The 27259-nt window shown below is 42.1% G+C and overlaps 1 protein-coding gene across 1 annotated transcript in view; it reads right to left on the bottom strand.

Moving 5' to 3' along the window:
* Positions 1-741: 741 nt before the first annotated feature.
* HK2 (hexokinase 2) overlaps positions 742-27259 on the bottom strand; it is a 96085-nt gene continuing 69567 nt past the window's right edge. The window contains exons 7-18 of the mRNA XM_020985310.2: positions 26462-26645; positions 22554-22709; positions 20969-21202; positions 19318-19622; positions 18568-18716; positions 17875-17994; positions 13128-13223; positions 8791-8890; positions 8500-8683; positions 8133-8288; positions 5510-5743; positions 742-4441 (exon numbers count right to left, since the gene is read on the bottom strand). Coding sequence (XP_020840969.1) covers positions 4297-4441; positions 5510-5743; positions 8133-8288; positions 8500-8683; positions 8791-8890; positions 13128-13223; positions 17875-17994; positions 18568-18716; positions 19318-19622; positions 20969-21202; positions 22554-22709; positions 26462-26645 — 2063 coding nt within the window. The 3' untranslated portion in view covers positions 742-4296. The remainder of the gene's footprint in view (positions 4442-5509; positions 5744-8132; positions 8289-8499; positions 8684-8790; positions 8891-13127; positions 13224-17874; positions 17995-18567; positions 18717-19317; positions 19623-20968; positions 21203-22553; positions 22710-26461; positions 26646-27259) is intronic.

Here is a 27259-nt window from a genome sequence, read left to right as displayed (position 1 = left end):
ATTTGTAGCAGCTTTTTGTGGTGGCAAAGAATTATGGATGCCCCATCAATTGGGGAATGGCTGAACAAGTTGTGATATATGAATGTAATAGAATACTATTGTTCTATGAGAAATGATGAGCAGGTGATTTCAGAAAAACCTGGAATGACTCATACGTACTGATGCTGAGTGAAGTAGGCAGAACCAGTAGAATGTTGTGCACAGTAACAGCCACGTTGTTCGATGACTAACATTGATAGACTTAGCCCTTCTCAGCAATGCGATGATCTAAGACAATTCCAGGGGGAGAATTATGAAGTCTGAATGCAGATCAAAGCATACTATTTTCTTTTTTTTCCTTTAATTTTCTTTCTCATGGTTTTCCCCTTTGGTTCTGATTCTCCTTTCACAACATGACTAATGTGGAAATATGTTCAATATGATTGTACAAATATAGCCTATATCAGATTGTATTCCATCTTGGGTAGGGGAAAAATTTGGAACTCAAAATCTTATAAAAGGGAATGTTGAAAGCTAAAAATAAATTTAAAAATTCAAAATTATCAGTAAAAAAAAAAAAGAACCTAGCCTACCACTTCACCCAGGGTACATTTTTGTGCTGCTTGATTCAGGGGAAAAATTATTAGTTCCATCTCTGTTGAATTTTCTTAATACTCTGCCAGGAGGCAACACTTTTCCCTGTGTCCCCCCTCCCCCAATATAGTTTCTTTATTTTAATGCCCCAAATAAACCAGCAAAAAATTTTGAAAATTTTCAAAATTTTATTAAGAATACTTAACATGTACAGGTAGTTTTAAATAGTTATTATACAGAAGACAACATCTTCCCTGGGTTAAACCGTGACAGAGACAGGGCCTTGGGATCACATCTGTTACACAGAATACTTCCTTCAAACAGAATTCATTGTAGCAACATCAGCAAAGCTATATTAATGCAGGCTGTCAGCCGGAACCAGGAAATAACCTCCTTAAAACTTGAGTTCCTTTCCAAGGTCTTTTATTTAAGGACGCAATTTCACCCTTCAATGTTGACTTAGGCAATTCACAGTGGACTATTTTTTTGTCCCCCAAAATAATAATTTATAAATGATCCCTAGCTTTCAAGTTTAACAAAAAAACAACTTATATCATATTGGTCTGAATATAGGCTGGTTCCTTTCCCCCACCCCACAAACAAAGGTCACACCCCTAAAATGAAATTTTTTTGAAAAGCAACAAATCCATAGGTATACACTAAATAGTAACACCAAGAGGAAAGTGGGCCTATATTTGTACCAACACAGAATCTCTCCTTTAAGTGGTCATCTTTATATAGAACAGGACAGAATAATCTTTTTAGCAAAAAGATCATATTAGATGATCCCCTTTATGACCATCCAATGCATGATGGAGAGACCACTAGGCCATAGGCCAGACTAGAAGCAGACAGGATGGGGTTGGGGACAAAATGGAAGTTGGCCCCTCTCCGTCCTCCACAGCTCCCAGGCTAAGCTGGGTGGCTGTGACCATGAAAGAGTCAATCGGTTTTCAGTTTCTCACGGGCAGGGACAGAGTGTTAGAGTACCTCTGCATCTCTATCCTAGCACAGCACTAATCAGATAGTTGGTACTCGATAAATGATTTGTTGGTTTACTGCTACAGGGAGAAGTCAAGAGTCAGTTCCTTCCTGGGCAGCATCATCTCAATCGTGAGCTCTTGGGATAGACCCTAAGAAACCCTTAAGTAAGGACTTCTGATGCAACAGTGATTTGGGAATCCCTTGAACTGTACCTTTTTCCTGGAGAAACACTAGCTGAGATTAACTGACAATTCACAAAGTCAAAGGACACTCTTCACAGCTGGTCGAAAATTATACGCAGTTGCTCTTCTGAGCTTGCCTGGGGCTTTCCCCCCAGACGTCTGTCCACCCAGTAAAAGTTATCAAACCCAGCCCATCCTGTACAAACAAAGCTATCTGGTCACTTTAACATAGCCTTGCTCTAATAGCTTTCCTATCATAAACAACCACAACATATGTAATTTTCTGGCTGGTTTACTTGGGAGGCAGCCTACTAGAGTGAGAAGATCAGGAGTGAGAAGACCTGGTTTCTATTCCTGGTTCTGCTATTAAATTTGTTTCATGACTTTGGGCAAATCATTTCCCCTCCTTTCATTGGGATGGTTTTCTCTAAAATAAGGGGGTGCGGGGTGGGTTTGGTTATACTTAGTGATTTTAAGATCTCTTCCAGGTCTAGAGTTCTAACTTCTAAATGCTAACATTCCCCTCCAGCTCCAATGATCTATATTCTATTACCCCACCCCACTATATTTTAATTTTGTTAAATTAAAATCATCTAAAATTCCACTAAATTAGTTTTGTTTCTGAAATCACACTATTAGGACTCTCCTACATACTTAAGTTGCATTTTCTCAAGGTCATTCTCTGTTATATATAGTTTCAGCTTATAAAAAAAATAAGCATTTCAGAGATTTCCCCCGGAAACAGGCTTCCGGATTCGTGCTCTTGCAATGCAAAGCACACAGAGCAGCATCTCCTGGCACCCTCATCGTGCCCAGCAGCTTGAAACAAAGACTTTATAAAAACATACAAAAGTACCAATGGACGCTGGACTGATGGGGGCCACACACAGTGGTTCAGACACCACCAGACACCATCTCAGTGACATATTTACAAAATAAAGACCAAATACAATTTGCCGGCAGCAAACAGTCAAATTGGTTACCCCCAAAGATTTGGGCTTTTTTTTTTATGTTTTTGATCAACCAGTGATTGGTCATATTTTAAAACTGAAACTTGCTTCTGAACCTATCTCCCCAAGAGCTATGTATAACACGTCCTTCTGCTGACTGCACAAGAAAACTGATGGGAATTGGGACCCTGGGGGATGAATCTAGTTGAAATGGCTTCCCTTTCCTTTGGCCCTTTTTCTTCTTGGCTGGATGTCATGTGCAGACTGAGTATCCTCCTACGCGGTACTGAGTTGTACCAGTTAAGAGAGGGCCCATGGCAGTAAGATGAGAGATCCATTGAAGCATTCCCAGCTGAAGCACTGAGGTCAAGCTTCCTGGCTGTGGTTTGGCTCCCTCGGGAAAGAAGACGAGACAGCCACTTACTGTGGCTGTGTGTTTGCTACCAGTGTCCCCGCCCCACACCCAGCTACTCCACACCGCCCCAAGGAAGGAGACGGGGAGGAGACGAGACAAGCTAGGACACAGTCACTGTGTCACTACCTTCATTCAACCTCTTCTCCTCACAACACATTAAGAAACCATTCCCAAGGAGCCCCAGTAACTTTGCCTTTCTGTCTTTGAGCTACAAAATTTTATTCCCATGGACAGTCTGACAAGTTTTTGTGACTATGTACATAAAAGAAACTATATAAATACAACACATACATTTCACAAATTACCTACAATATCAGGATGAAGGTGCATACTGACTTCACAGACTAAATAAACCTTGCTCTATAAACATAGTTAGAAAATACAGTATTTTCACTTCTAGAGAAAGGGGAAAGGAAGCCAGCAAACAGGCTCATGGCTTGCGGGCAGCTGAGTGTGCAGAACCGGGAGAGGCAGCCATCTCCCCACTCCCATGGCTGGGCCTCTGGATCACTTGGATTCAAAGCCAGCCCTCCTTTTTCATTTTTCTGGAGATGCCCAGAATTTTGTCAAGGCTCTGCTGCACCTTGGGCCACAGGGATGTCTCCCGCCTTGGGCCTGGGGTTGAGGTAGGGATCCAACATCCCCTAGTTTTTGCTACTTCTAAGCTGTAGGGGTGAACAGCCTCCAATGAAAAGGTGACACAGCACTGTCAAACATGCAAGTGTAAAAGATCCTACATCCTACATACAGTCTGCATGCAGACTGGAGAGGAATCCTGGAGCCCTCGAGGGGCACTACGCATTAATCTTATTTGGTATCATTATGTCGTGAAAAGGTGAGTAAAGACTAATAAGGTTACTGACTGCTGAAGGAAAAGATGGAAACTGACTGGACTTGTGAATTTAGCCACATGACATTTGACTTTGCCTGGGAGGGTACACGTTTCCAGGCACTCAATAGAATTCTAGAACAGGAACTCAAGACAAAACTCAGGACTATGACATCCTATCAAATTAAAAAAAAAAAAAAGGAAAGAGAGTCTGTCTGTGACACAAGGGGATGAAGATTCAGCATGGTGCAAGTTCACTTACAATTTACCAAAGGATTATTTCTTCTTTAAAAAAAAAAAAAAGGAAAAAGGAGGCAGGCCAAGAAGGCCCCCGACACTTCTTCCCTGGGCTCAATTGTTTGTCTATCGCTGTCCAGCATCTCGGATCCGGCAGGCCACAGCAGTGATGAGAGCAGCTCCCTTCCCACTGCCATCCTCGGACTCCAAGAAGGAAACATCACATTTTGGAGCCAATTCCTTCACTGTCTCATGCATGACTTTTGCAAAGCTGTAAAAGAAAAAAAGACACCCAAACAACACCTTAGTCAGGCCCTGACCCATGAAACATGCACAGACCAAAAAGCAGCAGAGCCCAGATTCTTCTAAATACCTAATAAACAATTCTGAAAGCAACAGGCTTAGCCTGTAAATCTACCACGATGATGCCAGCTGCCTACAGCCTCTGAGGGGAGCTGGAGACTGATTCTATAACATCCGAAGGCATATATCACCAGGCCTGACCTGAATTTTCATCTGTAATGGCTCTTACACTCAGACGCTTCCGAAGCAATGATGTGTAGACATTAGGGGAGGACCATCATGGACTACAATGAAAGTCTAACGGTGGTGATCAGGTCCAACTCTAGCAGCCGCTCCACCTCAGAACCAAGGACAGCTTCATCGGCTGTGACTGGGCTACAGCAGAAAGACCCATCCAGGTGAAGAGTGCCACTGTAATTAATCTGTGGGGACGTCCTCAGAGAATGGAGGAAAGCAGGGCACTCCATGGTGCCATCATAGGCAGAATGGGCAAGGGAAACCAATGGCATAGCCTAATTTCAGGAAACAGAATGAGCCGGCTAACTGCCTGACCCTTCATGGAACAAAGAGGAAGTGAGGAAAGGCAGAAAGGGAGGGTGTCACAAAGCAAGGAGGAACATTTTCTACTTGGTTTGACGACTATCAGATCCCATGAGTATTTGGAACTGCACCTACACAGAGACAGGAATCGCGAGCATTTCTGTGTGCACCCTCTTTACTGTTAGAATGTAGGCTCTCTGAGGGCAGGGACTCTTGTTCCTCTTTCTTTATACCCCGGGGCTTAGCACAGAACAAGGACGAAACAAATGCTTGCGAACTGAGGATCCACTTTTATCAACTGCGGCACACGGCCAGAGTTGTTGACACTTCAACCAGGCACCAACTGGTTCCAAACATCAGACAAATAAAAACTATGGTCTTTGAGGGACAGAAGGGTGAGGGTAGGGAGAGTGGACAGAGAAAGGAAGAAGGGAGGAGATGAAATGAAAGTGGGAAAGGGAGAAGACAAGAGACACGGGGAAGGAGAGCAACTTACTGAGGATGTAGTTTGTACAGAGTCCCATCGACACCCACAGTGATTTTCAGTGAATCTAGCTGGCGGTTCTCCCGTATTTTGTCTACTACAGCCGCCATGCCTGCACCACAAAGCTGGGCTGCCCTTCTGGCCACCACGGTGCAGACCTCTTTGACAATGATACTATCATCACAGGTGCTCTCCAGCCCCAGGTGCCGCAGAATGGTACGGACTTGAAGCAAGGCCAGGCAATCACTAGGGATAGGACAAGAAAGTAAAAATAGCTGGTTTCTAATAATTAAATTCATAAGAACAGCAGCTAATAGCTAGCATTTATATAGCACTTTATGGTTTGCAAAGTGCTTTACATAGTTTAACCCATCTGATCCTCACAGCAATTATGGGAGATTACCCCCACTTTACAGATGAGGAAACTGAGGAAAAAAGAGGTTAGTTCATGTCACTTGCCCAGGATCACAGAGCCAGTTAAGTGTGTGAAGTAGGATTTGAACTCAACTGCCCTCACTTCTCAGTGTTTTCCAAAACTGAGAATGTGGGTTCAAATCCCAACTTAATCACTTAACTAGTAGAAGCCTCGGTTTCCTCATCTGTAAAATGAAGGGATTGTACCCGTTGTCCTCTCAGATCCCTTCTAAATCCAGCTCTATGATCCTATAAGCTCAGCAGAATTAGCAAGGCTAAATAGCATCCTAGAAACCTACAAGTTAGCAATAGTTCTAATGTGAGCTCTGGTTTTTTCATGCTTTGTCAACCTGGGCAAGTCACTTAACCTCTGAATTCTTACTGTCCACTCTGTAAGATAAAGGATGACAAGTCAGAGTCCCTCTCTTAAATGAACCAAGTTTCAAACAGCAACTATAAAAATACAGCCTATTTTGGAACTCAGACACAAATGTCGATGGAACGTCAAGAGAAAGATCTATTTTGCCTTAGAATGGTTTGCATTTGCATTAAATGAAAACTTCTAAGACAGATATTAGCAAACTAAAAATCAGAAAATATTCTGATTTATTAAAGGAAGTCCTCTCCCCCCACCCCCCCGAAGATCCACTTTTTTTTCAGCTTCATATTAAAGCTAGAGAAACTTTTGAAATCATCTATCCCCAATTTTTCAGATAAGAAGCTAAGAGAAGAGGCCGAGAGAAAGCATATAATTTGCCTACTGGCTTCCCTGGGGTCAGACAACTTGTTAATGGTAGAGCTGTAACGAATAAAATCCAAATTTCCTGATGCTCAAATCAAAGAGATTTCCATTTTACTGTGTCAGCCATCAATAACTCTTTATTTTTTCTAACTGATATTTCACAAATTCTTCTCAATAACTCAATGAAATTTTGCTGCACTGTGGATTTGCTTTATTATAGTTTGCTGCTCGACTATATTAGTAAAGCTAAAAGAGAGTTGCCAATTCAAGCCCAATGGCTAAACTGCTGGACCCTGTAGTCAGGAAGAGCTCAATTTAAATCCCACCTCCATGACATTTACTAGCTGTAAGACCAGGAGAAACTTAGAACCAATCTGAACCTCAGTTTCCTCATCTATTAAACAGGGATAATATTACCCATATCTCCTACTTCACAAGGTTACCCCGACATTCAAATGAAGTAATATACATAAAGGCAACTTGCAAACTCTAAACCACTATACAATATAAATGCCAGCTGTCCTCATCATTCCTGTGTGATTTAAATCACAACACTCCTATTTTCTGGGTCTGACATGCAGGCTGAAATTCAAGGATGTCACTCTGGCTAGCTGACAAGTCAGCATATGTAACAAAAGTCAAAACCACATTATGATGGTGTTCCAGGTGTGCCAAACTCATCTTATATCTCTTAGCCATAAGACCAATACATAGTTGGTGTGGCTCTGTGGTTAGATGACCTATAAAAATTCATTCACGTGTGAGTTCAACCCCAAATTAAGCCACAATTAGACTGTGAAAAGTCCCACTGTCTATGCCATTCCCCTGCTCAAAAAATTTCAATGGCTCCCTATCACCTCTAGGCCAAAATATAAAATCTACCCCCCAATCTTCCTCTACACATAACATACACAAACTGACTCCAAACTAGCTTTTTCTAGTTATATTTCCTATCAGTCCCCTTTAAATACTGTGTCTCAGTCATACTAACTAGTTGTTTCTTCAAATGGAAATTTGATCTCCTTTCAATTTGCCTTTTGCTGGTCCCTCTTAACTAGAATGTTTTCCTTATTTGTCTACTCTTAGAATCCTCCATCTCCTTCAGCTCACGTGTCACATCCCCTAGGAAATCTTTCTTTGTTCTCCCTAAATCCTTTGTTCTGCCTCCCTCCTCCAATTACCTGGCATTTGCTTATATATTCTGTGCCACTCCCTTCTGGTAGAATGCAGATGACTTTCTATCCCCACAAAGTAGTTAATAAAATTGCACTGAATCAAATGGAAATAAATGAGGACTGTGCCTTGGCTAAACTGTTTATCTACTCCAACGCCTAGAACAGTTCTCTGCACAGGATAAAGTACTTCACAGGTGCTTATTATTCCTGGTCTGGCTTCTTTTGTAAGGAATTATCTGAACAGCTGTCCCTCGGGCTAGAAAATGGATACTTGGCTCCAACCCATCTGGGGCCCCACTCTCACCTCTCAATCTGAGACAGGAATTTGGTTTCAAATATCCCCCTTGTCTTTAGTCGTTCAGAGATCCGTCCACGGAAAAGCAGCCCACGTTTGGTGAAGTTGATGAGGATGTTGCGAACAATCTCCCCCAGGTACATGCCACTGATCATCTTCTCAAACCTTCAGGAGGAAAATAAGGGAATGGGGGGGGGGGGTTGTTAAGAAGCTCAGTATCAGTCTTCAAAACACTATGGTGGAGGCTTCAGTAGGGGTAGGTATGAAAGGAGTATAGCTGTATGGAGATGGTCAGTCTCAACACATGGCAGAGCAGCTAATAAGCCTCCTCTCCCTAGGTCAAAAGAGGATATTATCTAGTCTTTCAGGAGCTTACCTCTGTTTTCCTGGGTTGAGTGAAAGTTCATCTACAGCCAAGTCAAACTCAGTTCGGATATCATCCAGGCAGCCATTATCCCCAAAAGCACCCCACTCCATGTTGATACACATCCGCCCCTCATCACCTTCCACCAGCTCCACATTGCGCATCTCCTCCATGTAACAGGCATTACTACCAGTGCCTATGAAAGGAGGGAACACAAAAAGGAGCCAGAGTTCTTCTCGTGGCCTTTCCCACCCAGATCTGCACATCCCTCCACACAAAGGGAGACTTATTTTGAGATCTTACCAACTATGAGTCCTACTTCACAGTGAGGGTCTTCATAGCCACAAGTCATCATGGTTCCCACGGTGTCATTCACAACAGCAACAACATCCAGATCAAATTCCTGCAGAAGTAAAGTTCAATGTTCAATCCCAAAGGGCCCACGAGAAAGTGTGTCTCCCAATAAAATGTTCAGCAGATCTTTTTTAAGCCACATCAAATCACAGCTGTACCTATATTGCTCCCTTTTGGAATATACTGGAATTTCAACCATTAAGGATGTCAGTACTGAGGCCCTGCACTATCTATATAACTTTATGGACTACTACTTACCAACACCACTATAGCCAAGATATTCTCACTACCCTTCTGACCTTCTGCATGCCACCATAAAACTAAGTTTACGCTCATACACGCTCTAAAATTCAAAACCTGAAGATATTAGGTTACAGAATGAAGAACGTCAGTTCTGAATAGGACCTTAGAAAACAGAATGTTACAACTAGATTAGACCTTAAAATACACAATATGTAATGTGAAATAGCCCTTAGCGGGCAGAACATGAAATATGAAAGTCAAAAGGGACCTTGAAAATAGAAATATCAAGAGTTAGAAGGGACCTTAGAACACAGAACTGAATGAGAGCTAAGATATCAGCTAGTGATATCTCAAACCGCAGTATAAATGCTAGCCATTATAATTAGGAATAGAAGTAATCATCATCATCACCCAAGCCTTCATTTTATAGATGAAATAACTGAAGGGTCAACTTGGAGAGGGTACTATCCCTACAGACAGACAAGTGGCAGGATTAGAATTCAACCCATATCTCTTTGATCCCCCAACCCTAATCTTGGAATGTCCTCTTGCCCATCTCTAGTCTGTTGCCTGTTTTCCATCTAAATCCTGGTCCTAACAAGGGTCAGCTCAAGTCCTACTTCTCTTCCCCAACCACTCCCATGATCTCTCCTGTTGCTGAATTCTGATAGAATATACAACATGTACCTATTTCATTAAATACTTCTATCTCATCAGGGTGAGTCTCACCATTGTAATGAGAGTATGTCTTAAGGACAGAAACCAGTGTGGTATAATGGCAACAGTAATAATAATAAAAAAAAATTGTTGTTGTTCAATAGTTTCAGTTGTGTCCAACTCTCTGTGACCTCATTTTGGGGTTTTCTCGGCAAAGATACTATAGTGGTTTGCCATTTCCTTCTCTAGCCCATCTTACAGATGAGAAAACTGAGGCAAACAGGGTAAAGTGACTTGCCCAGGGTCACACAGCAAGTTATTGCTTGAAGCCTGATTTGAACTCATGAACATGAGTCTTCCTGATTCCAGGCCCAGTACTCTGTCCTCTGAACTACCTAGCTGCCCCAATTAAAAAAAAAAAAAAAGAGATGACATTTACATACAAGGTGTTCAAAAAGTATATTCCTTAATGCAGCTTTAATTCTTTTGTTTTAATTTGGTAACTGGGGTTAAGTGACTTGCCCAGAGTCACATAACTAGTAAGTGTCAAGTGTTTGGTCTGAGACTGGATTTGAACTCAGGTCCTTCGACTTCAGGTCCAGCGCTCTATCCACTGCGCCACCTAGCTGCCCCCAGCTTTAATTCTTAATAGCTTAAATTGTACTTTTTGGGACACCCTTTATGTAATACTTCATGATCTACAAAGTGTTTTACATGCTGTTTTTTTGATCCTCACACTTTCCACAGATAACGTGTAAAGTGTTTTCCCCAATAGAACAGAAGCTCCTTGAGGGCAGGGACTATTTCTCTTTTTGTCCGCATTTCCACAGCCAAGCACAGGGAATGACACAGCAGACACTTCAATGCCCTCTGATTAGTAACAATCCTATAAAGTAAGTACCATAGCTATTATTATCCCCATATTAACCAAGGAGGAAACTGGTTCAGAGGTTAAATGGCCCCAAGTGTCAAAGGCAGCACCAAAGTGCCAAGTTTCTCCTGACTCCAAGTCCAGTGTTCTTACCACTACAATACAATGCCTCTTATTGGACAAGTCTGACACTGACTACAGGGGTAACCACAGTTATTAGGTCTCCTATGATCCCTAGTACTGGATGACTGGATAGTTCTCTTCCAGCTCAATCCTAGGCCTCTCTCTTAATACTTCTGTACCTCTCCTAATACCTACCACATAAAAGATGCTCTGGAACAGCTTTATAGATTTCTTCTGAAGGTATGATACACAGACTGATATCAACAAGTAGGGGGTAAATCTGTGCTAAAGGCAAGTACTGTGCCTTTATGGGAAGGCAAAGTCTTTCTTTTCGATGTCTTCCATCCCAGAGGTCATCTCACTTCTCTCTCCCCACCCCATGCTTCCTGCACGAGAACTCCTTGGAGAAAAAAAGGCAGGTAAGAATTCCCTGTGGCTTGAGCTGGTTAGTGTCTTGAAAGAGTTAGTCTCAGAGCCAGAGATGCTGAAGTCAGGCCTACTTGCAGAGATGGTTTCTCCTGGCAACTTCCCAGCTACCTAAGGGGAAAACGGTGAGAAAACCAAGAAAGGAAAATGTGTCCAAATGGAATGTTTCTTGAAATTTACTTCTTGTAGAACTGGACCTTTCCAGGATCAAAAAACATGAAACAAAAACAAGAAACACCAAAATCTATTCAGCAAAAGGAAAGTTAGCATAAGTAAAACAGGTAAAAAGCTCTAGAAAGGATGGAAACAACCCTGAAGAAAATAGAGATGCCAAAATAAATTAGGCAAGGTCCCTTACAAACAGAAACATTCTTTAGCAGGACTTTTGGTGAAAGAAAAAAAAAGACACAAAGTGGGTGCCTACCGCCTGAGGACTAGTTAAACCAAATGGGAGTGTGTGAATGAAATGGAAAACTATCATAAAGTAAGAAATAACAAAAATTAGGAATTCAGAGAAATGTGGGAAGATTTGTATGAACTGATGTGGGGTGAAGTAAGCCAAACCAAGAGAATAACATACATAATGGCTATAGTCTTTAAAACCAGCCATTTTCTGATTCATTCATGACTCAGACACCTCAGAGTCCTGGTGCACAGATCATGAAACACTCCACGCCGCCCTCCTTGTCTGAATTTCAAGGCGGGGGAATACGGGGTGTATTCAGACATACTTTCTTAGTCACATCGAGAAATATGGTGTAACCAGGACTGTGATGTAAGAATGAAAGGTACCAACACAACTTTTAAAAAACCAGAATGCGAGCAGAAACTTAAATGTGCTGAAGATATCATGTGAATTGTTTGTTTTTAATTTCTCTTTATTGACAGCTGTTGTCTTACCGCCTAAATTTCCCAATTCCATCCAGATTCCATCCCTTGTTAATAAAGTCTTTTTTGTAAGAAAAAAAAAGAAAAAGAAAAAATTCAGCAAAACCAATCAACATACCAGAAAAAAAAATCGGACATTACAGGTAATGTTCTATACCCATGCTAAGCAACAGGGTGGTTATTTTAGAAATGACAAGTGAATTGTGGCAATTTTTTATAACTGTGTTATCTTATATCTATGCAGGTTTAAACCAGCTTTTTAAAAAAAAAACAAAAAAACAAAAATGCAGATAGAAAGGAGGAATGTGACAACCTGGCCCTTACTTCCTCATTATATTTAAAGCTATAAGCTGGATAGCAAGAAGTTATCTGACGCCATGAGAATCACATAACTTGTGTCATATTACCCAGGGGTGGTCAACATGTGATAGTAACTGGGCCAATTCCTGGTGTTTAAGGGAGATCCCCATCCTGAAGAAAGAGAGGAAAGGACCACATCAATTTCCTAAGGGAACACCAAGCGTAGGCTGAGCCGGGTCAGCAGGAGTCAAGCGAGTCTCAGAACTCCAAACCCAACAGCCTAATGGAGAAATAAGGAATCAGTGGCTGGAGTGAAAAATGAGCGAAGCCAGGGAGTGTTGAAAGGAGGACAATCAGGAAAAATGCAACTAAATGACTGTGTGATGTAATTTGTCTCCCTAAATCTTTAGCCTCTATGGCAGCAGCATTCTTCCCCAAACCCTACTTTCTGTTAGCACAGTCATGTGCTTAGACCAAACCCTCCTAACTCAGCTGCACCTGGACACAACAGTCAGAGTCACCCACACAAAGACTGTGGAGCTACTCAAAGGGAGCATGTGTTTGCAATTAGCTGACAACAGACACCCTTACAGTTCATGAACCTACGTTCTTTTTATGTGAGACATCTCTTTCTTCATCGATCTCTATGGAAAATTCCCTGGGAATTCTGGGATAAATATGATCACATAGCATAATGTCCAGATCCATGCTTGTATGAGTTGTATGAGGGTGGGTGAGTGTGGGCACGGGGCATAACCAATCCTGAACCCATTCCTACCTCTCGCCGATGAATAGCTTCCTTCAGTAGGCTGACCACATCCTCTCCCTCACAGCCAGTTGCTTTGAAGCCCTTTGTCCATTTCAGGAGAATGCTCTAAAGAAACATCACAAATGAATATGAATAAGAATAGGAGAAGTCTTAATTAGTAAGACCCTGGGATGATCAAGGTCAGGATTCTGTCTCTGATATGCACACAAAACACTTCTTAGGAGTGGGTCATCTCGTCCTCAACCTCCCAAGTTGAAGACATGTCCCAAATAGTTTCATTTCCATTTACAACCCACTATTTGTTATTATTATCTATTCATCTGTGTAACATGAAACCACAGTTTCAACTTAGGCTGACTCAGCAAATAAGATGGATCTTCTAAAAGCGGTTACATAAAGCAGTATTTTTATTTATCTTTTAGGACAGAACACCAGTAAGTAACTTTGAAGCAACCTGATGAACTGCATTGTTTTCTCTGTAATCCTTTGTTTTCTAACCAGAAAACTCCAGCCAAGAGTACTTTTCCATCTCTCCTCTTAGCCTCTGGATTAGAAAACTGAAAAGAAGCAGTATTCTCTGGCTGTGGCCAAAGGGAAACCTTCCTACCATCCAGATCTTTTATCAATGGCATTCTCTTCAGAAGCAGGTAAGGACCTGAGGGTTTGGAACATGCACAAGCTGAGAGTCCCACTCAGCGGAAGCAATGAGTAAGTCAAAGACCTGGCCAATTCAAGTCAGGAAGACCTAGGTTCTGATCAGTTCCAACATATTATCCATTCCTATTCCTGGCTGTACTCCTGACTTTCCCCAGAAATCTCTTTACCCAGGACTGTATCAGAAATCCCCCTCTACCCCCCTGCAGTCTCTCCCTCTGATTGGCTGGTTCCTCCCAGAAGCTCCATTTTAAGGAGGGTGTCTCAACCAGCCATGGCTTCAATTCTGACCCTCTACATTTTCTCTACAAGATTCCCTCCACTCAAAAGGGTATCTTCATCTCTCTTTTATGTGTTGTCTTCTCCCATTATAACATAAGCTCCTTGAGGAGAGGGACTGTTGAGATCAGGGCCTGTCTTTCTACTGGTGTGTGCATCCTCAGTGATTAGTACAGTACCTGGGGCACATAGTAAGCACTTAATCAATGTTTTTTGTCTGACTCAACACATACTGGTTGTGTGACTTTGCAATGTGTGTCACTTAACCCTCTAAGTGCCACAGGCAACTCTACAAGACTATCCTATGGCATTAGTAGAGGGAGTTTCCTCATTGGGCATTTGCTCCACCAGTAAAATCGATATTCCGAGCCAAACTTCAAACAAACAAACAAACAAACAAACAAACCCAGAGCACTTGCAGTAGAAAGCTACTGTTCATAGAAAATTGGCCAATATCCTCCTGCAGCAGCAGCAGTATCAGGAGCTATTCAATTCAAGACAGCAAGAGGGTGTCCAAAAGTGCTGGACCTGGAGTCAGGTGAGATCTGAATTCAAAATCTGTCACATGACTCATTGTGTGACCCTCAGCAACTCACTTAACCTCCATCAGCCTCAGTTGCCTCATCTGTAAAATGACAATACCTCACGTGATTGTTGTGATGACCAAATGATATAATAGATGTAAAGCACTTTTCAAATCTTAAAGAGCTATATACATATTAGCTCTTCTCTTCCTCCTCCTCAGATGAATGCACAGGGACATTCTACAGTACCAATGGTGGCCTCTCCACTTTTTGTCTCAAGCAATCTCATATACTAGGCAAATACTTTGAGATCACTTCTCAACACTGATGGATAGAGCAGAGGGGCCAGCTAGAGAACAAAATTCTTCAACTACCTCCTCCTCAGATGCCTCACCCTGGTGTGGATGCGGCCCTGAGTTGGCATAAGTTCTGCCAGGTGAGGCGGAAAGGCTTACAATACTAGCTGGGGGAAAACAAACAAATAAAAAGCCATGTATCTGTCACTGAATAGCCAGCCTAGCTAAGAGCATGGAAGGCTCATCACCAGGTCATGAGCACTCAGCCACAGCAACTCATTAAGAAACTTTGAAGACAACCTGCATATCAGTAAAAGAGGGTAGCTGACCTACCAAGAAAAGCACAGATCTTTGGAAACATAGAAGTGTCTTAGCAAATATTAAGTCACCAGAGAGCCAAAACATGTAGGAACAAAGGCAGCCTTAATTACTGATGCTGCCCAGCCTTGGGAATGACTTCTCACTCTCTAAACAAAAACTTCCTTCTTAAGTCCATTTGGAATTCAATTTTCCGTGGAGCACCAGTCATTGGAAAACCTGTCTTTTGGGTTCTCTAACCCCACCCTTGAGGTTCCTTACATAACCAATACAGGAGAAAAGACCCTGACCTGTAACTCTCTCCGGATAACCATGACTAGAGAGGGGACTCTAGCCCCTCTCTACATGTCTGTATGTCTCTCTACAGCCAAAAGTGAACACCTAGCTGATTACTTAATTATTGCCTATCTGGAGGTAAGACAGTATTTGGAGAATTCAATTAAACCAGTCAATACAGAAAGAAACTTCATTAAGTATGTTCCACAGCCTTAGGGGAACTGCTTGTCTGGAACTTTTCTGTCAATATGCGTAAGCTACATTGCCATAAAGTTGCTCTGAGTATAGATCCTGCTAGTTTGAATGGATCCCAATTGGCCTGCCATGTCCCAAAGTCAGCCACATCCAGACTTGGTTGTAAACAGAAAAAAGGCTTTGAAACCTCCGAAGACTTGTCGTGAAAATGTTTGTCTTCACATCAAAAACCAAAAAATCCGAGCAGATGGCTGATTTGAAAGCAAAGAGGCCAGACAGCAAGCTGGGCCCAAGACTGACCTTCTGCACATGGCCTAATGAAAAGACCTAGGAGACTACTTGGTTTGCTTCTGCATTTTTAAGGTGAGGACTATGGGGTGCAAATGATTCATTGATTTGAAGGCAAGAAGAGTTTCAGCTGAGTCTAAGCCATGAACAGACTTCTCCAGAGAGGGATGTGAAAAAACAAAGAGCAGGGGCCAACAGATGATAATTAAGAGTCTTTCATCTCTGGATGTCAAAAGCCCTTTACAAACCTCAATTAATGCAACCAGCCCAACCCTCTTACTAGGGAGTTTCCTTGCTTCCTTTAACAAAGGGTTGGGGCAACAGGGAGGGCAGAGAATGAACTGAGCGCTTTGCCCAAGGCCACCCACGAGCCAAGGGCAGAAAGCCAACCAAATCCAGCCTCCTTCACAGGGGAGCTCTGGGAGTTTCAAAGGAGCTCAGCTTCAGGTAGAGTGGAGAAAAGCACCAGAACCAAGAGGCCAGGAAGCCCAGAAGGCCTCAGCTAGGGCATCTTCCTGCTTTAGTTAATAAGTGTGTATTGATTAGTTACAATTTATCATGGCTCCTTGGATTATGAAATGAAATCTAAGCTCAGATTCTACCCAATCTGTACTTCCTACCTTCTCGCTTTTATCTCTTCTTCATTTTTTCAAGAATATTACTATACCTTCTGAGCATGATTCTCTCCTCTCTTCTACTTTTTTCTCCTGATCTCTTGGCTGGTCAGGCCTTTTCTGTGGCCTCTCCCCTTGAGAGTGGATGCTTTCATAAACAGATAAAAAAAAAATAGATCCCAGAGAGGGGAAATGGCTTGGCCAGGACTCCTGACCCATTTGCTTTCATCTCCATTCCTTGACATACATAATTTCCTTCAACTAGCTGGGTGTTATCCCCATTCCACAAGACTTCAAAATCTAGCTTCCAATACACCTTCCCCTGGGAAAGCCTTCATTTAATTCCTCCTCTCCATCTCAAGAGCATCCATGAAATCCTTTACTATAAAACACTATAGTCTTAATTCAATTTAATTTAACAAACAATTGTGCACTTAGTCTGGTGCCTGGTACTGTTTAATTGATGTTAGTTGACTATTTAAGGAACTGCACTAGCTTCTGAGAATACAAAGAAAACAAAAACAAGATAACTCACGTTCCTCTGCAAGCTTATTTTTCTACTAGAGAAGACATTTCTTGGTCATTTCATCTTTCCAGCTAGTCTTTAAGAGATCATCAGAAAAAGAATCACACTTTGCACTTGGATTTCCTTTCATGGCATTTAGGATAATGTTTAGATATCAAAGGCGCTCAGTTAATGTTTGCCCATAACACCTGATCAGAATAGTCAGTCTATTAGAGTCTGTTAGGACGTTTAACTCTAACGTAGCATCTAATCAATCAATTCTGGACAAGGGCTCAAATTCTAGGTGCAGCTTAATTGAGTCTCTGCTCCTCAGGTTCCCAATGTTATAATCTGTGTGCATATCTAAGTACGCTCTTGTAGACATACATCCCCTTGTGGGACTAGATGAAAAGGTACAAAACCCAAAGGATGGAGAGATTGCAGAAGAAGCCAGGCCAACTGGAGAACAAAAAAAAGGGAGAAATCTTCAATTCCAGAGAGAAATGTCAATAGCTAGCAGGTGATAACAACAACTCGCATTTCTTAAGCTTCACACAAAGCACTTTTCCTTGTGACTCTGGGGGGCAGGAACCACAAGTAATGACTCCCGTTTACAGATGAGGAAATGGAGGATCAGAGAGGTGAAGGTGTCAGCTGGGACTGACTGAGATACAGGTCTCCTGTTTCTAGGAAACCATTCTACTACATTACATAATTACTCTCTTTTGGAGAATCACCATTAACTTTATTAAGGAAGCAAAGTAAAGTGTTCATGGGTCACACAAAAATCACTTGGGATCACATTACCTCATCCAGGCTATTCTGTTGGCAGGGGAAAGAGAAGGTGAAGCCCAAAGGAAGAGATACCCCCTTCATTCCCATATATTCCAGGAAGTCCGCGATGCACTGGACAATGTGATCAAAGAGCTGCAGGTAAGAAAGGAAGGAACATGTGGGAAGGTGTCACAGTTAGCAGCATACATCTCCAGAGTTCCTTCCAGAAAACAGATCTGGAGTTGGAAGGGATCTTGGAGGTCTGTTGGTCCAAACCTTTTATTCTACAGATGAGGAAGTCAAAGTCCATCGAGTTGTAGTGACTTGCTCATGGTCCCACATCTAATACACAGTAGAGTGAGATTCAACCTAGTGTCTTGAGTTGTTTAAATCTAGTGTGGTTTTCCCACTAACCCAGAGATTAAAGTTTAGGGACCCGGTGAACACCCTGCATTGGAGATATAGATGGCTTTAAGAAGAAAAAAAAAAGCTTTTTTAAGATTAAGCATGCAAGGGCTGGAGGTGAGGATGCTGGGAAACCAGTCTCCTGGGGCATCCTTCTACCTAGGGGAGACAACCTGACTGGACAAAGCAAGAAGACTAGAGCCCAACTCTAGGGTGACTGCTTCCTGGGGACATCACCCAAGTAGCACCAGAAGTAAAGGGAAGAATAACTAACTGGTTGCTTGCATAAGATTTAACCTGGGCCTTGTTTAACTCCCTCACCTCGTCCCCAGTGCCATGCATAACCTCCTGAGGAATGGCGTAGATCTTGTTATGCATCTCTACACCTCGTCTCATCCCATTCCGCACACGCACCAGCAGCACGCGGAAATTTGTCCCACCAAGGTCGAGGGCCAGGAAATCACCTTTCTCTGAAATGGAAAATAATAAATGAGGCTAATATGACAACAATGATGGGGGGGTGGGGTGGGGTGTAAAGCAGACCCTTTGGCAGTGGGATAACCCTTCAAAGCACTTTAACCTCTAGCTTCCTATGTGATCTTCACATCAGCCCTGCAAGGGAGCTAAAGCCTGTCCAATTACTCAGTCAAGTCAATTGAGATGGTTCAGAAAAAACAGACAGCTTTCTGATGGATGTCACCACTCAGTCCCAGAACGCGAGCAGGGAATGTAAGGGCAGATAACAAGAAGTCAGAATAATTAAGGAACCAGTGGCAGAAGCTTGTCAGAATGAGTGACTACAGGGACAGTAAGGAAGCTCAGAATAAATCCAGGAACCTGATAAGGCTTTCTGGAGAAAATGCATTTAGAGCTAGATTTTGGAGCAAAGAGGTATGTCCTATTGGTGGAGAAGCATGGTAGGGGATGCACCTGGTACATCCTGGACTTTATTTAAGGCAGTGAATCTCAGATATTTTTGCCCAGGGTCTCTTTCTACAGCCAAATCCTGTCCATTCTTTAGCCTACTGTGCACTCCCACCTGTCAAAAATGAATGAATCCTTGTCCCCTACCTGTACCATCAGGTGTTGCACACACATAAGTTGGCAGCATCTTGACAGAAGCACCAGCATGTGTCTCTTTGCCTAAGCCACGCTCCATCTCCTTTTTCATGTTCTTCTTCACTTCCAACAGCTGTTCGTGGCTCAGCTTTAGTGCTTCCAGGGTCTTCTGCCGAGCCCGGTGTTGATCTGCTAGACGGTATGCTACTGCTGTCACCATGGCAGCCCCTTTGCCACTTCCATCTTCTGAGCGGAGAAAGCGGACATCACAATCTGGCACCAGACGTCGGACAGTCTTGTGAAGACGTTTGGCAAAACTGCAATGGAAAAATGGATCAAAGTGATTTGGGGTCTCTTTGTATTTTGGCATGCCATTAGAAATGCACCTGTGAAAGTTTTATGACAAATCCTAAAATGGGCACCAAAGTTGGCAAAGACACCATGCCCTCCTCTCTAAGCGGAGCAAAAAAAATCACCCACACCAAAAGTCAGTAGCTGGCAAATAACCAGTATACAAAAGGTCATCCATTCTATTTCATATGCTTAGAGAATCCACCATGACATGCAAAAGGAAGGTGGATGTCACCTTCAGAAAATCTAGAGTTGGAAAGGAATCTTAGGTCATGTGGTCAAGACTCCTCATTTTGCAACTGCAAAAAACTAAAGCCCATTGAAGGAAAGGTAATGATATGCTCATGGTCATGTAGGTACCAGTTATAACAGCAGCTAGATTTGACCAAAGCCCTTTAACTAAAGACCCAGTGATGACTATACCATGCTGCCCTCTAAATACAACTACTTTTCATTAGAAACCTTGGAGATCTCTTTTCACCATCTTTGTGATACATTCACCAGATTCTAAAGACACAAAACAAATCTGAATCACAGAAATTAAGAGCATATATATATACATAAAATCAGGATTTCCTCTTATGATAATCTGATGCTCATAACTTATCAAAGAATTCATACCTGGGAGGTCAGCTAAGCCATCCTCTTCATTTTTTTTTTTGGCTAGACAATGGAGGTAATGACTTGCCCGGGGTCACACACCTAGTTAGCGTTTTTTGTGGCAGAAGCCGTATTTGAACTCAGGTCCTCCTGAGTCTAGGGCCAGTGCTCTATCCACTGCGCCACCTAGCTGCCCCTATCCCCTTCATTTTACAGAAGAAATTAAAGCTCTAAGAAGGAAGGAATTTGCCCACTGGCAGATCTGGAACTCAGAACCAGGGTTACTGACTCCGAGTCCAGTTTTGTTGTTGCTGTTTTTCTACTATGGCAAATCCTTAGGAATTTTGTGACCCTTAGTCTGGGGCTGGCAAACTATGGCTCAAGGGCTGAATCAACCACTGCCTGTTTTAATGCAGCCCCAGCAAGGAATGGTTTTTACATTTTTAAATGCTGGATTCAAGCCTTTGGGCCATAATTTCCTGACCCCTGCCTTAGTCTAACCTCTCATTTTATAGAAAAAAGAAAACAAAAAACAAAAACTGAGGCCCACTAAGGGATGTGACTTACCACAGAGATAATCAGTGGCAGAGTCAGGAGTGGAACCCAGGCTTTCCAACTCCTAGTCCAGGGCTCTGTCCTCTCTACCACCCAAATTGTGCCCCAAGCCAAGCAGACCAACCCTAAGGCCCTTTTGTTCCCCAGGTAGACTTACTGTGGATGCTTCTTGTAGACAGAGCCATCTACTCCAATGGTGGAACGCAACCGGCCCTCGCCTTTGTTCTCCTTGATGCGCCGAAGGACAGCCGCCAGAGTGGCTGCACACAGGTTGGCTGAACGGGTAGATACAATCTGGCAGATGCGATGTGTGGCCACACAATCCTCCTGCGACGGCTGCAGGCCCAACCTGGTCAGAACCTCGAGGGCCTTCTTGATGCCATCTTTTTCCCTACAGGGACGAATAGTCATGAAAGCAAAGGTGCTGCTATGTCACAGGGTACCTGTGAAAGGGGCTGAAGCAAATGGTAGCCAGTGAGAAGTGGAATTTAGGATCACAGAGGCACAGACTGAAAGTTGGAAGGGAGCTTAAAGATCACCTCGTCCAACCCCTTCGCTGACAAATGAAGAAACTGAGGCCCAGAGAGGGTGAGGGACTTGACCTCAGTTACTAACTATTCCAAGCTCTCCCATACCATGCAGTTCCTTCATTATAAAAAAATTTTTAAATGTTTAAAGGGTAGATGAGAGTGTCCTCTGGTAATGAAGCTGTCCCCAGTTAGCCAAGCAGACAGAAAACTGTCTTTGGGAGCTCCTACTTCATACAGCCAGACTCATACTTGAATCCCCAGCTTGGGAGACACTGTCAGACCTTGTACTCCAAAGAGCCTTGGAGAATGAGGGGCCAGAACCAAACACAACAATAATCCTGATGATATCTAGTCAGATGGCTCGGAATTTCCAAGCAACAGACTTGGGCCAGTCCTACCCTTTACAGTATGGAAGCAAATGAAAAACCTCCTTTTTAGTTCAACTGAAAATACTAAGAAATAAATATTTCTCATGTCTAAAGTCCTTTCCAGACATTTTCCCTTTGGGAAAGTGGGTTAAAATTAAACTTAAAGCCTTCCCCTTAAATCAAAGATTAGTTAACTGAATTAAGGGTGATTCCCAAACTTATTTCTTATCTTAGGTACCTGCCTTCCCCATCCCCTACTGAGCCATTTCCCTACCAAGCCAAGGGAAATGCCTACTTCTGTTACTCAGCTTAAGGGAGAGCAAGGAAAGGTAAATAAAGCCTTTGCTTTCAATCTTTTCAGGGAAGGGGGTGAGAGAAGAGAGGAGTGCTCAAGGAAGAAATTAAGTAGTGACTGAAATGCTGAGCCCAAACTGTGTTAAAACACATTACAGTATTTTCTTTGTTCAAGATTCCTATAAATGTTACTTCAGAGCATCTTGGCATAGAGAAAGCTGTTTGGCTTATGCCAGTTTGTACATTTCTTTTTCTAGGATAGAAATGCTCAGATTTAGAATACTCAATAGAATACAATTATTTCTAGAAGACTTGTACCTAAAACCCAGAGAATGGTATCAATATTTTTTCTTCAACAACAGCTACAGAACCTAAATCTATATATCGGGGAAATAACAGATGAGGAATAGTAGCAGTAAGGTTGTTGTATCAACTTACTTGGACAGCACTCAGTTTCTTATGTGTTCTTACTCTACAGATGCCTACTATAGGATGAGAAGTTACCCTCAAAAGCAGAAGAGGAATGAGGGGCAGAGTCAGGGAAACTTACCCTTCAATATCAGAGACATCTTTGGTCTCAAAGCGGCCTGTGGTGAGGAGCTCAGGACTTAGTTTCCCACCGAAGAGCATTTCCTCCTTGGCCATCTTCACCAGGATGAGTCTGACGAGTTCCCCCATGTACATGCCACTGATCATCTTCTCAAATCTGCAAGACATCCCAAGGTGTGAACTTATTAAAATCATATTATTTGTAAAATTCAAATAATGAGTCATTATATGACTTCATGATCACCTTTATATAATATCAATTCTAATATTATGATTTGTAAATACAAAGATATCAGAACTGTAAGGTATCTAAAGACAGGATCATCTGGACTTTCTATTTACATATGAGGTAAGTGAAGTCCAGAAAGGATAAGTATGCCCAGGACCACACAGTATTTGCCCAGTGCTTTTTCCACTACACCTTGCTACCAAGTATTCATTCAGCACACAAGACATCTTCAAACCAGAAGCATATTTAAGTATGAAATTATATAGTAATAACAAAAGCAACAACAACACCCGAGCAACAGAAATGGAATGCTGGAAATTATAATGGCCAAGCTTGGCCCCAAAGAAACATGATCTGCTCCTGCTTCTTTGGCAGAGGTGTGGAACACGATGACGTTTTCAATTAATTATTTTTGCTGAACTTTTTTTCTTCCTCTTTTTTAAATTCTTAATGACAAGAGATAGCTTGCTGGGAGGGACTGAAAAAGGGATACTGTAAGAGATGTAAAAAAAGATATAAATAACATTTTTAAAAATAACAGTACTGACAGTAAGTACCATTAGTACTGAAAAGGGAAAGATCAGTGTGGAAAAGAGGAATTAAGGGAGATTCCATGGAAAAGTGATGGAGGACCCGGACAGTGATCTCATTCAGAATGGAAAGGAGGGGTGAGATAAAATTAACATTTTAAAGAATTAACAAGACTCAATGACTGATTTTTGCTATGGAAGGTGACAAAGAATGAACAGTCAAAGACAACTCAAGCCTGAGTGACCGGGAAAAGGAACAAGAAATAGGGAATTTGGGAGACGGTGATAATTTGACAAGGAAAGACAACGAATGAACCCAGACATACCGGTTTTGACACGTCACTATAACATCTAGTTGGATATGTCCTACAGGACAGATTAAGGCACATACAGATGTGGATCCAAAGGAGAGGTAGGTGAGGGGGCTGGACTGGAAACATGGGGGGGAAAGCTGAAATCCTACAAGTGGATGGATCTAAGGAAGAGAGAGCATAAACTGAGAGAAGAGTAGAGAACGTAGAACTGCAAGGTTTGGAACTTTTCACAGCTGGACAACGAGAAAAAGTTAGCAAAGAAAAGCAAAGTGTCAGAAGTCTGAGAACAGTATAAAACAATGCCATGAAAGTTAAGGAAAGAGACAAGAACCCAGGAGAGGAGTCCAGGTCAGAGAGCAATCAGGTTTTTAGCCAATCACTCCTTCTCATGCATTTAATAGGGCAGGTGAGATTTATGAATAGGGAATGCCACAGGATTTAGAGTTGAAGATTAACTAGCCTCGATTAACTAGTTTAACGCCTTCATTTTGCAGGTGACAAAAACGAGGCTCAGAGGTAGTGACCTGCTCATCTTCCTACTGACAGTAAGAGGCAGAGCTGAGATTAAAACTCAGGTCCTTTGACTCCAAGTAAGTGCTCTTTCCACTGATCTCCACTGCCTCTTCTGTATGTCAGGCCACTCAAACTGCACCATCGTTGACTGATTTTTTTTAATCCCCAACAAGAGAGAGTCATTGTCACCTGAGGCTTTTAACATCCCTGATGTTTGAGTAACTAACCTAACCTTTCTGGCTGTGACAGAGAGCAGCCATGGAGCAAGGAAACTAGTAAGAAAATTTGATTTCTCAACACTAGGTGCCACTGTTTTCTATGCTTTATTTAGGAAACATTCTATTTCGGACAACAATGACCTCTTTGAAGATGGAGACAATGCAAAGATGCCCAGTATTTTACAATGGAGAGGACAGGAAAAAAGAATCCCCAGACTTGGCTGATGCTTGTTAGGAAGAGGAAGAGGCCAGGGAACTGTTCACACAGTAGCTCCCATAGGTATGTGCCTTCTCCCTTCTGAGCATATCATGTTCCAGGGTCCACTGGACCAATAGCTACTGGTTTTCACAAAAATCAAGATGGGCTGTTTTATAAAAAAGGGAGTGACATAGGGAAGAGAGCGCTGGAATAGGGGGAAGAGGATCTTGGTTCAAAGTCTGCCTCTGCCACTGTCCTATCTGCATGACTTTGAAGAGTTCGCTTCCCTTCTTGTGCTGGTTTCCTCATCTGTCAAGATGAGGATACTGGACCAGCCAATTCCCAAGGACCATTCTTCCCCAACTCTACATTCCAGGATTCTATGATAAGTGTGTTGTGCCAATCTTAGTAGATATATCTGACAGTAGGTAAAGCTTACTGTTAGAAGGGAATATGTAATGAATCCTGTTGCAAAACAGAGTATCCATTAATACAACAAGCAAGCACACACCACTGGATCTGTTTGTTCAGTTTCAAGATTTGTATAATGGGTTTCCTTAAAGCAAGGAGACCCCAAAGGTGTTCTCTTCAGAAAGCTTCCCCCAGGCAGACAAAAATATAAATTTAAAGCAACACCAGTTATGAGCAATATTAGGGATGGACCAAATATGGAACAAGACTGAAATAAATTAAAATATTTCTTCCTAACCAAGATACCAAAACAAGGCAGTGCTTATTTAAAAAAATTTTTTTTTTTTACTCTTCTGGCATTGCCTCCATAGACTGTAGGACACAATCTTAGAACATCCTCTATGCTGGAAAATTTCATTTACTTGAATGGGGATTTGCTTTTTGGAAACAGCCACAAGTCACCACTGGATCCAGAGTAAGAAGGAACTTCAGTCAATCTAGTTCAACCTCAATTTCATTTTACAGATAAGGCAACTGAAGGGAGACGGCAGATGACTAGCCCAAGGTCTCACAGGTGGGAAGGCAGAAGACTAGGATTTGAACCCGGAAGTCTTCTCATTCTCAATGTCATGCTATTTCTACTACAGCACACTTAGGATTTTCAAGGAATTTAAGGTGAGTGGAAAGAGCTTGGCAAACCTCATAGCCTGATACGAACGCAACTGCTACGCATTATCACAGGTGGGAAAAGACAACATTTGGTCAAAAATAAGTGAATAAATACAAAGAGATGTTACCAGGATTTAGGTAAATAGATAATTCCAAAAAGAGCTGATTTCACAAATATTTGGAATACACTTAGCTCCAAGAAAAGATTTTTTTTAAAATGCCCCTTCTCCTTTCATTCAGGGGACAGAAGATCAGGAGTGGGGCATACAGGTTACATTATCAGGACTGCTTTTTTTCTCCTTTCTCTTGTAATCCTTGCTGCAATATTGGATATGAAGGGTCAGGGACTGGGATGGGGGTGGGGGAGATATTAAAAAATGAATGTGATGTTAAAAACAAAAAGCATCAATTAAAAAAAGATAAAACTAAAGAAAGAAACATTTGGGAAAATGGCAGCTTTGTTGGAATACATAAAACGCATTCTCAAGGGCTACTGTGAAGAGGATAACACCTCTTCAGGATGTAGGCAGCACATTTATCATTAAAGTGGCTTTACAATCATACACCAGACAAAGAGGTCTGGCACCCCCATGGGTTCAGGAAACTTGGCCAATCCAAGCAGCAGTAAAAAATACCAATGGACAATACAAACTCTTTTTGGCCCATGTTTCCTTTGTATATAGCATGAAGCCCTAGAGTATAGTCAATGTACAGACTTAGAGTATAGCCAAGTCTACCCCACATCCTCCAAACTACATCATTATTAATGACCCAATTGTGAATCCTCCCCATCCCCCAAACTGAACACACAAAGAAAGCTGCTCACAATTGCTTGCCCGGATTGAGTGAGCCCATATCAATCTCCCTGTCAAATTCTGTGCGGATATCATCGAGTACTCCATCATCTCCAAAGGCACCCCATTCCATGTTGATGCACATCCTCCCTTCATCTCCTTCCACTGTGTCAATGTACCTCATCTCCTCCATGTAGCAGGCATTGGTGCCAGTCCCTGGGCAGAGAGAACCATAGAAGGTTAGTGCTGCAGAGATCACCTGGTCAAACCCTCTCATTTAAAAAAAAAAAGAAACTGAGGTCTAGAAAAAGAAAGGACTTGTCCAAAGTCATCACTAGTAAACGCAAAACCAAAGGGCTATGGTTAGCACATTGGCTTTTCCATCCCTTCCAACTATGTTATCTGCTACTTGGGTAAGAGAGATTCTCTATTATGTCTAATATCAAATACAAATTCTTTTGCTTGCTATTTAAAGCTTTTCACAACTGTATATGTTAATCAGCCAAAATGAAAAAGTCTTATGCTTTCATGGCTTGAAATTGAACTGACTTTTGGGATATTCTGTTTTAACTTATGTTCTTGTAGTCCAAATACATACATGGTATAGTGCCTACAACACAGCAGGTACTTAATAAATGCTGGTTAACTGACTGATTACAGAAATTGAAAAATAGAAAGAGAATGAATGTCATAGGAGGACCTTTGCTTCTCCTTCAGCTGCTAGCACATGGCCCTCTGACATCGACTTCCATTTATTCTGTAGGTATCCTCCATGTACACCTAGTTATCTTGGCTCCCCAGTTAGAATGAGAGGTCATTAGGAGAAAGGA

The sequence above is a fragment of the Phascolarctos cinereus genome, unplaced genomic scaffold, assembly GCF_003287225.1.
Source record: "Phascolarctos cinereus isolate Bilbo 61053 unplaced genomic scaffold, phaCin_HiC Scaffold_2;HRSCAF=192, whole genome shotgun sequence".
Classification (NCBI taxonomy): domain Eukaryota; kingdom Metazoa; phylum Chordata; class Mammalia; order Diprotodontia; family Phascolarctidae; genus Phascolarctos; species Phascolarctos cinereus.
This window is presented reverse-complemented; position numbering and strand designations above follow the sequence as displayed.